This window comes from Xenopus tropicalis, chromosome 1 (assembly GCF_000004195.4).
Source record: "Xenopus tropicalis strain Nigerian chromosome 1, UCB_Xtro_10.0, whole genome shotgun sequence".
NCBI lineage: Eukaryota > Metazoa > Chordata > Amphibia > Anura > Pipidae > Xenopus > Xenopus tropicalis.
This window is the reverse complement of record NC_030677.2, coordinates 135,735,736-135,753,156: the sequence shown is the minus strand read 5'-3', so window position 1 is coordinate 135,753,156 and position 17,421 is coordinate 135,735,736. Positions and strand designations below refer to the sequence as shown.

At 38.9% G+C, this 17,421-nt stretch overlaps 1 protein-coding gene across 1 annotated transcript in view; it reads left to right on the top strand.

Annotated features, from left to right (window-relative positions):
* Positions 1–17,421, top strand: part of fancc (FA complementation group C) — a 69,360-nt gene that overhangs the window by 6,842 nt on the left and 45,097 nt on the right. The window contains exon 3 of the mRNA XM_012971558.3: positions 1,413–1,507. Coding sequence (XP_012827012.1) covers positions 1,413–1,507 — 95 coding nt within the window. The remainder of the gene's footprint in view (positions 1–1,412; positions 1,508–17,421) is intronic.

Below are 17,421 nucleotides of genomic sequence, written 5' to 3'. Positions count from 1 at the left end.
GGCATAACCCCAGCTTATCAGTTACCAGTGGCAACAGGTATGGGGCCAGGAATGTATGAACTAGTAAATTAAACTTTGTTTTTAAATGTCCCAAATACAGGGAAGAAGGAAAGGTAAAAAAAGTAAACTTTATTAGAAAGGTCTATGTAAATCTTCTTAGGTATTGTACTTCCTCTCTAAGAAAAATCCTTCATTCTGGGGGCCTGAGTCTGCAGCTCTCTCCTAGCATTTTAGGTGGAACTAATGTGGCTAATCTATTGGCAGTAAAATGCCAAAATGACTTTCCTTCTCCTTTAATGTTTTCTGCTCCCTGAGGAGAGCAACATTTGACTGCTGGAGGTAAGCAGGGAGTTTGCCAGGAGGAGATAGCCTGTGCCATGTTATTGCATTGTAGTTAATAGTTCATCAGTTTGAAATCTTGTATTGAAGATGGACTAATAAGAAGCATCAGCCCCTCTTCCCAGTATGCGTTTTAACTGACTCAAACTCATTTTAATTTAGAGCACCATATATGGTGACCCTTTCTGGAAAATAAAATATTTTGTTAAAGGAGAACTAAAATATAAAAAAAAAAAGATGCTGCACATTATATTTTTATATTTCAGCTGGACACTGGGCAGAGAGGCTCTCTCTGCACTCTTATATAATGACATTTTAAGGTGTGAGACATGCAGAACTATACATTTAAAGGAAGGGGGAATATAATATTAGGAGATGAGGTTGACACAATTTGTTTCATGAATAAAATTTAAATGGGTAGTTCACATAATTAATTTTTGGCATGATGCATACAGTGATATTCTTAGACAGTTAGGGGTATATTTATCATGCTGTGTAAAAAGTGGAGTGAAGCATTATCGGTGATGTTATTTATAGCAGCCAATCAGATGCTTTGCTTTGATTTTCTAACTGTTGAAATCTAATTGCTGATTGGTTGCCCTGGGCAACATCACCGATAATGCTTCACTCCACTTTTTAGAAAATCAAAGCAAAGCATCTGATTGGCTGCTATAAATAACATCACCGGTGATGTTTTACTCCAGTTTTTACACAGCATGATAAATATACCCCTTAGCAACACCTTTCAACATTCAGTCGGTTGCAGGCACAGGTAGGAGGATTATAAAGCGTACGTTGCATATTTTTGGCAAGCGTTTTTTGGCTTGCCAAGAATACACTACCCACCCTTTGTGTGGCTTTAGATTAAACAGCTCAAAATCTAAAAATAAAGACCAATTGAAAATTTGCTAGAAATAAGCCGTTAACATTCTAAAGGTTAACCTAAAGGTAAACTACCCCTCCAAGGTTTTTTATTTGAAGTCTTAGAAATGATTGTATGTTGTGATATGTGTTATGTAACTGAGGTTTTCTGTTACTTTTCAGTTTTTATATGTTTCTTTTTCTATCTACAGAGGAAACAAGGAATGCATTAATTCATTGTTTGTGTTGCTTGCAAAGCAGTGAACCAAAAAGTGCTGTGGAGCTAGCAGCCAATAGTTGGGTTAAGGTAAGTTGGTTCGACATAAAATCCCCTAATCCACCTGTAATAACTCAGCCTTTGTATAGTGTGTAGTGAGGGTATTCCCTGAGCATTTCCTCATAGGAAGGGTCTGGGCTCTAACGCAGTGGCAGGTTGATCATCTAGCCCCACATATGCCATATGTTACTCAAGTATAATATACAGTATATACACAGTATATAGGGTGTAAATTAAAGAATATAACACCTTTTGTGTCGACCCAAATTGTGTTGAGTGTAATCCACACTGGTATGGAAGTCTAATTGCTACTAAGTGCTGAAAATAATTAAGTAGATTGAAGAAAACATTGCATTACCGTATATACTCGAGTATAAGCCGATCCGAGTATAAGCCGAGGTACCTAATTTTACCTAAGAAAACTGGAAAAACTTATTGACTCAAGTATAAGCCTAGGGTGCGAAATGCAGCAGCTACTGCTAAGTTTCAATAATCAAATTATTTAATAAAAGGACACTAACAAGTGCTTACATGACTACCATATTAATAAACACAAGGTATGGGCTGGAAAATGAGGCGCATCCAACATAAGATAACCATATGCAAGGTTGTACAGGTTAATATCTCATTTAATTTTACATACATATTGAAATTGTGATGTGTAAATTCCCTTTGGCGCCCCCCCCCAATAAATAAATTGTGGAGGCAGTAGGCTACTCAATTAGGGCAAACTGCTGTAAGGCACAGGCTGGGAAAGTAGTCAGTGGGGTATACTGTACAATGTTCCTAGGTTTCACTTATACATGGTGAGGGGCTCCAGGGTAAGTGTAAGAAGCTTCAGCAGGCTTAGGCTGGGGGGGAAGCCTGGGAACTGGCTGCATAGAGAGAAGGTGTATCACTGGCAGCATCCAAATGAATACAGAATAAATACTTTCATGCTTCCAGAGCTGGTGCAAAGCATAAATAGGTGGGAGGTAAAGCGCTTACCTTGTTTGGGGCAGAGGGTGCATCCTTGTCCTACCTGCAATCCCTTTGGCATGCCAGTCCCCCCTGTGTGCTACCACAGCACGCCGTGCTGAAACAGCGCTTACCTTGTTTGGGGCAGAGGGGCATCCTTGTACTGCATGCATTCCCATTGGTGCGCCATTCCCCACCCCATGCACCACCACAGCACGCCGATCCAGCACGTCACCCCTGGACGAACGTACACACGTCGCATGCCGCGCCGGCGACGAGTTACCGTATATACCCTAAAAGAAGCGCGTCCACACGGACGAGTCCACACCACTCGTCCGTCCCGGGGGGGGGGGGGTGCGAGCAAGGAGAGCGACTTGGGACACATGCAGACTTACTATGTACTCGAGTATAAGTCGAGGCTTACTTTTGGGGCACATTTTTTGTGCTGAAAAACTCGGCTTATACTCGAGTATATACGGTAACTAATTAATTATATCTGAAGTTGTATCTTATTATTTATTAATATAATTATTGTTAAGGCAATATGTATAGGCATCACTCATTAATGTGCCTTGTGTTACAGTATGTTCCTAGTGCACATCTAAAGAAAGTGGTTATCCTTGATCCCCCCTTGTAGGCTTTACATGTCCTAATAAAGGTTATCATTTTTATTCAATAAGCACTTCACTGCTGCCATTATTTTTTCATTGTTCTCACTCTTTAACTAATTTATTGGTTATTACCTAAACGTATAGACTGAGTTGCATTAGTGAGACAATCCACATCTGTTGTTTTTTTAACTTTCCTATTCTTTTCTATTACTTTTTGGACTTATTTTTTTTTTTTTTTTATTTCTGAGGCAAGCCATAGGCACACTGTTACTTGTCCCACAGATAGATAGTTAGAAATTTGCAACCAGATATGTGAACGAGACTCTTGTAAAAGTGTCAGGTGATTTTAGGGAGTTAACCAGGGGTGCCCAGAAATTGTCACCCTGAGATCTACTCTTGCCACCTGGCCACCACCATGAGATCTACGCTAATAAAAAATAGCCAAATCTATCACGTGGTGCAAGCCACAAGAAAAAGTATGGTGGGAAATTTCCCACCGTCGCAACCAGGGCTGTGGAGTCGGTAGATAAATTCTCCGACTCCGACTCCTCAGTTTCTGATACTTCCGACTCCACGACTCCGACTCCTCTGTTTTTAATATGCTAATGTATTTTATACATTCATACAGTCAATGAAAAGCATGCTTCATGGTCACTCAACGTGTTCGTCTATGCACTGCGTGCATTGGGCTTTATTCTTATAGCAGAGAAGTAATTAATTATGACTGTTTGTGAATTGGGACATTTAAAGTTGCTTTATTTTATTTTTTTATTCCCATTTAAATTTAGTAGGAGTCGGAGTCGGTTCATTTTTTTCCGACTCCAGGTACCCAAAATTGCCTCTGACTCCTCAACTCCGACTCCACAGCCCTGGTCGCAACAAGCTAGTGTTATCCTGTTCAGTGTTTGTGGGTCAGCTAGCATTATAAACACAGGTTTATCAAAATCTGAATTCATTTTACATCAGGGCAGGGGTAGGCCATGAAAAGTGTGCTGCTACTTACTGTGTGTAGTGCACTTTCCCTCTAGATGCGACATATGCATTCCCCTAGATGCGATGACGTACGTGTGCATTACCCTCAGACGTGCCGTACTTATGCATTCTCCTTTGCACATCCTCAAGGATTAAGAGGAATGCACTCTTAATGGAGAATGCCAAAATAGCTTGTGGTCTACCAGAACTTTAAGTTGGATCGACTGGTAGACCGCGATAGACATTTTGGCCACCACCTGCTCTAAACTAAAAATGCAGCAGGCAAAGTGGAGGAAAATTGTCCTGAGTGCAATTGATCTTAGTAAGCAGGCACAGGAAGAAAGAAGGTGAGCAATAACCACATGTTCAACTTCACCCTATCAGGGATGAAAGGCTTGCCATATTATTTGAAGGCTTTTACTGGCCTGGAACGTCACTTCTTTATTCACATTGGAAGGTCTCAAAAATGAAAAAGTTGAATGAACTGTGGTGGCTTAAGCTGTGAAAATAAAAATAATACTGATTTTAATGCGCCTTACACAGCAAACCTTGAAAGGAAAAACTGGAATTTTTTTTCTATGCTGACAGTGTTGTCAAGTATAATAGATTAGAAACTGCTCATTGGTGACATAACTGCTGAGTCTGATTCATTAAGTTGCTCAGTAACATAACACAGTCTAGTGGGAAGGATTTGTTCACCATGATTAGGTGCAGCATATAAGGCAGATCCGAAGCAAAACAGCAATTGGCAGTATATATTATATGCAGATTATTTGTTTAAAAATGTTAAAAAGGATCAAAAATATTTAGATATTACAACTTTTCCTAAAAAAATATGTAAAGTAATATGTCTTAAAAGTCAAGAGCCAAATAAACCAAATACATCAGGTAAGCAGAATTCTGGTACTTTTGTGCAAACTTTTTCTGTCTTTGCCAATTGTGTAGGAAGATACTATCACCCCCTCCTTCCTTCTTTCTAGTTTTACAGTCTAAGGCTTTATTTCTTCAGGTGTGTGTAGGTTTTATTGGAGCAGGTTTTCATAGCAGTTACTGAACAACTTCTAAAAGCTGCTTTATAGCCCTGAACTTAACTGCAAACGTCTGATTTCTAACATGCTCCTTAGTGTTTACAATTGATTGCAAATGTTTCATGTCAAGTATTTTTTAATATAGCTCCACTTTTAAAATGTTTAATATTGCATTTGGAAATATAAAAGTCCTTTTAGAATATAGTTAGTAGTCTGCATAAATAACTTTGGGATTGTGCAAGTTACAATTAAATGGCTTTGTTTTCATTGCTGGATTCTCAAACTGTTCTAATTAAAACGCATTCTATTGTACAGTTGTAGTTGATGTGAGGTTTGGGATTACAGTCTGACTATTGCCTAATAGTAGATGGTAGGTCTTATATTATTATAGCATAAACAGTGGCTTTATTTTATGTTTGTAGCTGTTATATTCATCATGACTAAATGAAACTTAACAGTATTTTAATGAATTAAAGACACATTATGTGTCATTATAACAAAATACCTTTTGTATACAAACATATCATATTAGTTATTTATGTAATGTGTTACAATATTACATATGTTTTTATTAAATAGAAAACATATTGTGCATTACAGGATTTCGGTATGTGCATATTGTAAAGACACCAGATGATACAACACAGGAGGGTATGTTTAGGGCAACCTTGGAGTCAAAATTTTAGCTGCACAAGGCTGCTGTTCATAGGAATCCTTGGAGAAAACAGGGCGAGCTAACAAAAAACACATGTAATGTGTGGAGCACCCCCCCAAAAAAATGACTGCTATTCATGTCACTTGGGTAATTGCTAAACTGCAATAAATGTTTTGTAGCAACAAAAGTTTTTGTCAAATACATTATATGTGAAGTCCAGTGTCACCCCCCCTCACCTACTTGTGGTTGCCCATTGTGTCACCCTACCTTATTCGCCTTCATCCAGAAGTGCAGGTTCCCTGTATCCACATAAAATTATAGATTTGATTGTGTGCATATTGTTACCTAGTGGGCACATTTAGTGGTTCTGATTTAAATAGCTCATCATCTGTTTCTGAAAAAGTACAGTGGGAGAACACTTTATTTAGAATTGTTGAGGACACTATCACATCCTTTTTGCAGCTAAAGCTGGTAGTGTCTGTCCGAGCCAGATGAAAAATTAAATTGTATTTTTTGATTAATGGGATGCAATAAAGGGCAGGCAAATTTGAACTGCAAAATGTCCTTGATCAAATCCTTGAAATGCAACAAGCATTGTGCATTGTTGGTCTCTACCTGTCTGTACAAAAGCATGTAAATTTTTAAAAGATAGAGTAGTAGAGATGTTTTGCCTTGGCAGAACAGTAAAAAAGCAGTTGGAGTATAGATCCATCGTGGGGTTAATTCCACTTTAGTTTGTCCTGGTCTGCAGGTGATTAACAGTTTCCTTCCTCTGAGGACCTTCAGCAATTAAAACTCATAAAAAGTGCATCTGTTAGTTCAGCTTTGTGGGCTGATAAACTGGTTTCTCTAATCACATTAGAGATTTGGGAAACACGTTGCTTTGCAGTAACTGCATAGTACTGGCAAATGCATGCTTATTTATTTAAAAATAAAGCTCTCATTCATATGTATTTCTTATTTGAAAAAATGTATCTATAGCTGTTCTCAGTATCGTAGAAAAGGTAAAAATCCCCTTGTTTATGCCCCATCCAGATGTAGTGCAGACAGCTTAGCTAATATGCTTCTACTATGTTCTCACCCATGAAATGACCCTTGACCTGGAATAGAAAGACTCGAGTAGAAGAAGCGTGATTCAGCCACTACTTAATCACACATCTGGTCTGTGCTGAGCAAAGTTTAAGAGTGTTGAAGGAAAGCAAAGTTTTGGTCATTTCATTGCATTTACCCTTTATGTGATAGTTTGCCATTGCACTCCATAACCTATGTGGTATTTATTATGTTGCTCTGTAGAGGCAAAGGAACAGCAAGCATGCAACATACAGGGGCTGTGATAAAATTCTCTCTTAACATTAAAACTGAGAGTAGGGAGCTGATAACCCACAACACTGAAATACACACAGAACCTAGGTCAAAACCTTTATGATTTTTACATATTATGGATGATATAAACAGATAGAGTGTACTCTATGTTCTTCATTTAATTAATCTAAATATACACACTCACACTACATAGTAATTTCTATATGTTTTGCTATGTTTGCTTTTGTAGCTTATACGCTTATTTTTATACAAACAAATGAAAGGCTAGAGGTTAAAAAAGAAAAAAAATATGGGAAAGTGCTGTTTTGTGCTTAACCTTTGTTTTTCTATCCAATACTAGCTCCAACTTAAATGGTCTAGACTCTAGAGCACCAGTTACTAAGGCCCTCAGCCTCTGCTGCATACTTGTGTGGAGGAAGGGAGAGGTGTTGCAGAACTATACCTCTTTGAAACTTAAAGCAGGGTTTCTGGACGCTAGTAGTTCTCTACCAAATAACAACTTATTACCAGTCACACAGTACTCCCAGTACACAGTTTCTCTGAGGTGAAGACTCAAGACATCAATAACAGAATGTATCACATACTGATACTCCCTTGGGGTAGACTTAGCAAGAATCCCACTTCACCTTAGTGACACCCTTTAGTGAATATGGATCACCTTTGGTGGAACCGTCAGGAAATTCTCTAACCTAATTCCCTGTCTACTGTGATCCCTACACTAACAGGCACTATCACCTTTGAGAAATACCTACAATCTATCACTCCTAAGTTGGAGCTCAGAACTGCTTTTTCTTGCTCAACCTATCTGGCTTACAATTCTAGAGCATACTATGACAGGAGCTACACCTATATCTAATACCTAATATATGGGGCCCTGTTCCCCAGCTTTACCAAGGGCCTAACTCCCTTGGGGCCCTTCCTTTACTGGGACCCAAGTCCCAGGCTCCCCAGCAACCTTTTGCTCCCTCCTGAAGTGGAAGTCCAAAGAGGAGGAGCAACCTGCTCACACATAGTATATCAAACTCTAACAGAAAGTGGACATCACCCACCGAACCAATAGAGGATACATTCTGCCCAGGTGTACAAGTTACAGGTATAAGGGTTCCTAACACCTGATTCCTGATACAGGAATTTCCCAAACAAGTAGTAGATTTAGCCATATGGGTTCCTACAAGTGTTTTCTACCTTTGCTGATTGCTCAAATAGACAATTTAGTAAATGCTTGTTAAAGGGGTTGTTCACCTTTAAATTAACTATTAATATGATGTACAGAGTGATATTCTGAAACTATTTGCAATTGGTCTTTATTTTTTATTATTCGTGGTTTTTCAATGATTTAGCATTTTATTCAGCAACTCTGAAATCGGAATAGGAAGGCAAATAATTCAGAAACTATAAAAAATAAATAATGCTCAACTTGCTGATATTTAGCTAGGCAAGGTAGCTCTTGAGGTGTTTGTATGGAAGTCTGAGGAAAAGATATTATCAGGCTGAGGCTAGTGTCACATGTGGCTATTTCGCAGGCAGAGAAACCTCTTATCATTGATGTATTTTCACTGGCAGACATTGCATGAGCCTGTGTACAGAGACACAGAACGGCACACACTTTTAGCATTAAGCAGCCTTTAAGTGGCCATGGCTGACTAGTGGACAACCAATAAGTGACCAAATGCGTTATGGCTACTTCTGTTCGGCCTGGCCCATGGCAGTAGTTAAAAAGCAGCTGCTTCTTATCTTTACTGTCATGGTGTATCAGCCGACATTTCTAATTGACAAACTAACCAATGTCCATTGTACAGAGAAATCAGTCGGGTTTCTGTCCAACATACATGTACTGATAATTTGTTACCTTGTAATGGCATAATACCTTAAACAACAAGATCACTGATTGAGTTATTGAAATGGCTTGCACATTCAGTGACAAAGGATTAGACACATTTTCAGATTTCTCTTGATGAGTTTATAAGAATATCTCCTTGAATACGCTCAATAGGTTTGCTAGAGATATCACCCTGGGGGTTTTTAATTTGAGCTTTCAGAGCTTCAGAAGCCACAGGTTTTGCACTGTAGGCTCCATTTTGCATGCCATAAAGTGCAATGTTATTCAAAAACATATCTATGAAAACAAAATATTATATGACTTCATTTTATTAATAATTGTGTTTGGTGTTTGTCTTTTATTGCATTTAGTGTAGAAAATAAGCAGAGGATTTATTCCTTTAAACAGGCTAGATCAAATCATTTATTGCCAATTAAAAACAGGATGTTGGAGATTTTAGTGATGGTCTGCAGATTACCTTTTTTATGATCACTTTGACATTTTCCTTGAACAACTCTGTTTTAGCAGAGCTTGGTCATTTTATGAAGAATTTAAATTTACTATTACTGCTGCTGCTGCATACTGTTTATCTTGGATGCATTATAAATATAGTTATATTCAATTTAAAGCAATATATTTACCAGCTGTCATTTTATAAGTAACAAATGGTTTTTATTTATATAATACATAAGAATATATAAATATTGTATGTATGTATGTTTATCATTTATAAACAGTGCTTTGTTATGTCACACAACTTATTGATTGATACTTTTTGTAGTATAATAAATATTTAAATATTCACCCAGAAGGATTCTTGCTTGTTTAGGTATGTTTTGGCAAATTCCAGTCAGTTTGTCATGTTTCTGTGTCAACAGTGAGGTTTTCTTGGGTCTCCTACCATAAAGCTTTCACTGAGTTGGAGATGGATGGTGTGAATTGAGGCTACTGTACTGAAGTGTACACTACAGTAGCCTAGAGTAACCTACGGTATCTGAAGGTTAGCTTGAATCTGTCTGCCATCTGATCAAGGTTGTTTCCCTAGTAAACCATCCTTCTGTGCTATATTGATTAATTTTTCTCTTTGTGCCTATGTCCATGGAGAGTGGTTACTGCCTAAAACTTCATAAGATAGTGGACAATGGAGACAGGAATATTAAAGGAACAGTAACATCAAAAAATTAAAGTGTTTTAAAGTAATTAAAATATAATGTGCTGTTGCGCTGCAAAAAACTGGTGTTTTTGCTACAGAAAAGCTACTATATAAATAAGCTGCTGTGTAGCCATGGGGGCAGCCATTCAAGCTGGAAAAAAAGAGAAAAGGCACAGGTTACATAGCAGATAACTAGTAGATAACCCCATATAATGGGGATTTATCTGTTATCTGCTAAGTGCCTGTGCCTTTTCTCCTTTGAATGGCTGCCCCCATGGCTACACAGCAGCTTACTTATATAAACTATAGTAGTCTTTCTGAGGCAAACACATCAGTTGTAGCAATGCAGGGCAACAGTACATTATATTGTTATTACTTTTATACACTTTCATTTTTTGGTGTTACTGTTCCTTTAAAGTCTCTGGAGATGGACTTGTTAGGGCTCAGTTACAACTGCAAGTGCAGTGAGGAACCTGAACTTTTTTCTGCAGTAACCTGTGCATAAAACCACTCTCATTAAAGGAGAAGGAAAGGCTAATAAAGAGTTAATCTCAAGCTGCAGGCATACCTTCAGTTGTCTCAGTAGTAACATAGTTATATCTACACGGGAGCACTTACCGCTTCATCCACGTGTGCTACCAACTCCCAACTCCCAATGGCCACAGAACTCCACAATCACATCCAGAAAAAGCGGAGCACCACGTGGTGAAAAATGTATATAAAATCAGTCTTTTATTCAATCATATTAAAATGGCACATGTACAGCATCAGGACTTACGCTTAACGCGTTTCGTGACCTCGCGTCACTTCATCAGAAGCTTAAAACAGTCCCTGTATAGGAGGGGTTATTTATACCCAAAACAGCACATGAAGTCATCAGATGTAATTAACCCATTACCCCCCTAGACATATATACAAAGAGAAAAACCACAAATACACATAAAATCAAAATTAGAATAACAGGAAAGTACTCCAAGACCCCCAATCGAGGTACACAAGTCATATATCCACAATAACTGACAAAGTACGATTATATGTTTTTCAAGCCAAAAACATGAGAGAGAGACGTTAATCGCCTATCAATTCCCCAGGTATCAATAGAAACAGGACAATTCCCAGTCCCTATTCATACCATTATGAGACTCCAGGGAGTGAAGATTATATATCCAAAAGGCTTCTCTCTTTAACAACCTTTTTTCCAAGTCACCCTTCCTGACCTGAAAAAAAGGTTTATCAATAATCTGGAAAGTAAATTGCACCCTCCCTTCATGTTTCTCTATCATATGCTTCGACACAGCAGACCTAACATCTCCTCTCTCTGTAGCAGATATATGTTCCAAAATTCTTGTAGAGACATTACGTATGGTTTTCCCTACATATTGAGATCCACATGAGCATGTTATTAAATAAACTACTTCTTTTGAAAGACAGTTAAAATATTGTTTAATCTGATATTCTTTGCCCGTATATGTACTAGTAAAACTTTTAGACACATTTATAAACTGACATGCCTTACATCTCTTCCTTCCACAACAATAGTTGCCTATATATTTCAGCCAAGGTGTAATTCTTTTTTTAGAAGTATAAAGACTTGGAGATAGGCGGGATGCCACATCTCTCCCTTTCCTATATACAAAGGATGGTACTTTGTCTAGTACCTTTGCTAGAATGGGGTCCTGTAAAAGAACACCCCAATATTTACAAATACTCTTACGTACTAAGTGAGCATCCTTACTATAGACCATAGAAAAACGGATTTTAGCTTGTCCCGTATCTCTGAGATTCTCTTTCTCATGCACATTTGATAAACCTGACCTCTTGGGTCTAAGAAGGGTATTCCTATCCATACTCACAGCCCTTTCATATGCCGCCTTAATCACCTCTGGTGAGTAACCTCTTTCCAAAAAACGATCCCATAGTGCCATCGCCTGCCGCTGGAAGGAATCCCAAGTGGAACAGATCCGTCTAAGACGGAGAAACTGGCCCACGGGGATTCCCCTCAGACAGCTGGCTGGATGTGCGCTACGTGAATGTAATAATGTGTTACGGGTAATAGGTTTCCTAAAAAGATCACATCCTATCATCCCCTCCTGAACAGTAAACTTAACATCAAGAAAAGAAATAGAAGAGTCATTAGTCTCATGGGTAAAAGTAATACCCCTAGCCTGTTCATTACAATATGTGACAAAATCTGTAAGTGAATCCTCATCTCCCACCCAAATACCAATGCAATCGTCAATGTAACGAAAAAAAGAAAAAATATGTAAACGAAAAGGATTTTTAGCCCCAAAGATGTAAAGCCATTCAAACCACCCCATGAAGAGGTTGGCATATGTGGGCGCAAAAGAGGCCCCCATCGCGGCCCCACATCTCTGAAGGTAAAACTTACCATCAAAAAGAAAATAGTTAGACCTCAACAAAAAATCTACAGATCGTAAAATAAAATCAGATTGTGCTTTAGAAAAAAGACGCTCTTTATCTAGCCAAAACCTTATAGCCTGTAATCCCATAGTGTGATCTATAGAAGAATAAAGGGACACCACATCCATAGTGAACCACCTATAACTAGGCTCCCATTTTAATTTTTGTATTTGATTAATGCACATCGTGGTATCTTTAAGATAGGACGGGAGTGACTCTACCAGTGGACGTAACGACTTATCAATATAACAGGATAGGTTCTCACTCAAAGACCCTATGCTAGCCACAATTGGACGCCCTCTTACATTATCTAGAGATTTATGAACCTTAGGCAAAACATGAAAAACTGGAATAACTGGATTCTCACATTTCAACATTTCGACTTCATTCCGAGTTAACACACCATCAGACTGGCCTTGCCACAAGAGGTCTAGCAAACTCAATTTAAATTTCTCTGTGGGATCTCCTTTCAAGAGAGTATACGTTTCTATATCAGTCAGCTGCCTCATAACCTCCGCTACATAAGCAGAGGCATCTAACACTACTACTGATCCACCTTTATCTGCCTTTTTGATAATAATAGTGTCATCATGACTCAAAGTATGTAACGCTCTATATTCTCCTATGGTCAAATTAGCCCGAGATGGCCCTTTCTTATTAGATTTACTAATCAGGGCTTCAATATCATTCTGTACTAGCTTTTGAAACAATATCACTTGTTGACTTCTAGATTGTACTGGATAAAAATCTGATTTCTTTTTCATCCCTGGTACAGATACTATCTTATAGGGATATTCGCCAAGGGATACTAAACCCTCAGTCTCCAGATCTTGTAGATCTGACAAAGCACAAAAATCACGAAAAGCATCCAAAGTTATCTGTTCGTCTATGCCAACAGAAAGATCTTGCCCAGAACTCATACGATCACATAAAGGTACAAATAGAGATGGATCAGTATTCTTAGCATTTTCAGTTCCCCCACAGACTCCCATAACATTAGCTTGGCCAGCAAAATGGCGTTTCACAGTTAGGAGTCTTACAAACTTGTTCAAATCTAATATAGTGGAAAAAGCATCTAGCTTGTTATCAGGAATGAAATTAAGACCCTTAGATAATAACTTACATTCATGTGAAGAGAGAGGCCTGGATGACAAATTTATCACACTAGAGGATGACCTCGTATCCATATGCTCACCTCTCACCGACACAGGGTCATCATCATTAAGTTCACAAATATTAGAAGGCACAAACCCCCCCCCATTTTCATCCAAAGTCACATTTGTAGAAACAGTCAAATTGGGGTGTGAAACCAATGTAGTTGCCATTAAATCATCTACACACGAGCCTGAAGCCAGACTCGATAACCCCTCACATAAATTATTTGCCTGTATGCATTTCACCACCGTGGCGGGTTCCTGTTCCTGACTGGCCGTTTTCCATGTCCTTGCTGCCCAACCGCGTCGTCCACCTCGCCTCTGGTGCCGCGGTAGCTGTAGATTCTCATGGGCTCCTTTTTGGGTGTCGACGCTTTTCCTCTTTTGACCGAACGCATGCCGGGCTCGCGAAAATCGTCCGGGTCGCTTCCCCGATAAATCTGGATCGGACATTAAAAAAGAGGAAGGAGAGCCTGAACGCGACTCCTGGGGACCAAAGGTTCTCCCAGCTTGCTCCGAAAAGTGTACAGACTTACTTGATTTTAGAATAGGGCGTGGCAGAACCCTACGTCTCTTATTAAATCTCTCAGTATGCCTCTGAGGGAAAGAAGAATCGTGATTAAAAGAATTCCACATATACACTGTATCATTATCATAGTCACGCTTATCCCTTAGAAACTTCTCCCTCTTAGCATTTTTAATCACAAACTCATATTGTTTAACTTGTACTGTAATGTTGTCAAGTAGTGTATTATCCGGAGTCTCAGTACCTCTATGTGACTCGACAGTATGTTGTAGTTCAACAATCTCTTTTTGTACATTCTCCAATTCCTTCTTGTCATAAGACAAGATAAGCTCCATAAGTTTCACGGAGCAATCTGATAATACTGTATTCCAAGCCTTCACAAAGTCCCGTGGCACATCAGAAAAAGAGGGGAATTTCTTAATCCTAAGACCCCGGGGTATGCGATTACATTTCAGATAATTATCCAGAGAGCACACATCCCACCATAAACGTACCTCCCTTTTCATTTTCCGCTCCATACTACGAAGGAGGTAAGTCATATCCATATCAGGATCTTCCATAATGTAATCTCCGACAGCCGTCTCTGAAAAAACAGCCTCCGCTTGTCGCATACGTTGCTGATCCATCTCCCTCGCGATGTTTTGCGGATAACAACCGTTACGGAGTCCTCGCGGTTTTTGCGACTATTGAACGCTATGAAATCCTCGCGATGATAGCAACTACTACACGCTGTGGAATCACGTACACGTGCACTCGCATCCAATAAGCATCCAGAATTCAAAAATTTTTTTTTTTTTTTTTAAAGTTTCAAAACATGATACAAGCGGGTGCTGTCTACCGTGTTATAGGGAGATAAATACACAACGCAACATAGTTATATCTACACGGGAGCACTTACCGCTTCATCCACGTGTGCTACTCGCGGACCAACTCTCAGTAGTGCCTATAAGTCTCCCAATATTTCACCTGTTCCAGATGATCTGAAGCCAAACAGGAAGAAAAAAAGCGCTGAGTTCCCATAATGCCTCACTCCTGCACCAAGACCGAGACCAAGTGTACATGCTCAGTTTGTAAGACTATGAGTCAGCTTCCTGTTGATTGGCTCAGATCCACATTCCTAAGGGGGGGGGAGTGAGTTCTTAGCATTTTTGAGGCGGGGGGGGGGGGGGGCAGCAGAGAGCAGAGAGCTGCGTTTCTCTGGCACATGAATTACAGACACAGTAAATCTTTTGACAGAGAAGTCAGTGCAGCGTTTCTGTGAGTGCTTATGGCCATATTAACATAGACCTTTCTGATAAAGCTTACTCAGTTTTTACCTTTCTTTCTCCTTTAAAGGAAAAGGAAAGTAATTTTGGCATTTTACTGTCAATAGATTTGCCACATTAGTGTCACCTAGAACACTATATTTATTCTGCAGAAAGCATTACCATACCTGAGTAAAGAGCCCTAGAATCTTTCTCTGTTTGTTTATAATTGTAGCTGCCATTTTAGCTTGGTCTTCATAGCTTCCTGCTTGCATCTTAGCCGTTATAGCTCAGATTACACATTCCTAAGGGAGGGGGGGATGAGTTTTATGAATTCTTATGGGAGGGGGGAGCAGGAGAGATGAGAGAAGAGAAATCTGCACAGACTCTGGCCCAAAGAAAGAAGGATTTTTCTGAGAGAGGAAGTCAGATACCTTTCCTTCTCCTTTAAAGGTGCGCGCATCATCACTTCCATATAGTTGTGATCTGCGCCCCTCAATCTTTCCTGCCACCATGCTGAGTCAGGAGCTGCTATACCTATTGATGCAGGGAACACTTGAGCTACCGCCACCTCCTGACCAGGCGGTAGCTTCAGGGTTCCCACAATGCTCTATGTCAATAGGCTCAGCATGCTTGCACCTAAAGGATAGGGTGGCCACATCACTTGCAGGCTCAACTTTTTTCTATATTCAGATGATGAACACAGACAATTTAAATTGGTTTTGAATGTTTGCTTATTATATTGCAGGCACATGTAACTAGTCACAGGTGAGGTTACTTACAAATTAAAAGCAATCTCCTTGAAATACACATATTTAGTACAGCTGAAAGGACCCACTCATTTTGTCTAGTTCATTTTCGGATCTCTCTGTGGTGCAAGATAAGAATTTTAATTTTACAGGTCCAAATAAGGGATCTTTATGTTATTTGTAGCACCATGCCTTTTTTAACATTAAAAAAAAATCGGTAGGATTGTTTTGCCACTAACATGAATGTATGCTAACAAATAAGGGAAAAATGAAGACTTGTTGGTTTAGATAGCATTCTATGGCAAATGGCATTTTCAATGTTGCAGAACTGTTAAGATAACACATTTGTGGATAATAGTTCCCATACCTGTATTTTTTTTTTCTTTTAAAATGCTGTGTCTGGATTTCATATTGGTTTATATTGCAATCTATTTCAAGGCAAATTAGTCATAGCAACAGTGTCCTGTTTTCCAGTCTGGTTTTGTGGCAGGAGATGAATCCAACTTCTAACAATGCAGAACCACTAATGTTTACCTGTATGACATTTATATTCCTTTTTATTTTGTGCTGTTTTTCATTACAAGTATGCTTAATTTCTTTTATTAGTTCAGCAACTGCTGCTTTTTTTTCCCAAAACCATTCCAGGAAAAAGTATTGAAATTGTAAATCCATGGGTTAATCAATATTGTACAATTTGCGTAATCTTTTAACAAAGTGACATACGCATTTGAGGGCTTTTACTGTTCTCCTGGTGCATTCTTAAACCACAACTTACATGGTTTCAGGCTTTTTAAGACCTAAGTTAATGACTTGGCTCATTATTAGATGGGGAGCGAGGGAGGGGCAGTGAACTAGACCAGTTCATTAGAAGACGACTACAGAAGAGAATTCTGGCTTTACATTCCCTCTTTCGCTCGCACTCTCTACTCTGTAAATTTCCATTACAGTTTTTTGGATCAACTTTGGGAACCGAATTGAATCTAGCATGAATTACAGCTAAAGATTCCAAGCCTTCAGTTTTCCAACCGTTTGTGCACATTAAAAATAGTTCCTCTTTCTTGCCTAGTGGTTTTCATGGGACTTGCCACAACACATGAAACAGATTATGAGAAGACTGCAAATATAATAATTACAGCATGGAGCAGACTGTGCTGGCAGATACTGGAACACAGAACTCCCTTTAATCATATTGCTTCCCATAGTGTGGGTGGTCACAGTCTAAAGCCTTGCACTTTTTCTTATGCAACAGTGATTTTAAAGAACAACAGCATTCCACACAGTCTGTTTCTTGTTTCATTTTTTTTTAAAGAAAATTCTGCCTTTTTGTTTTTG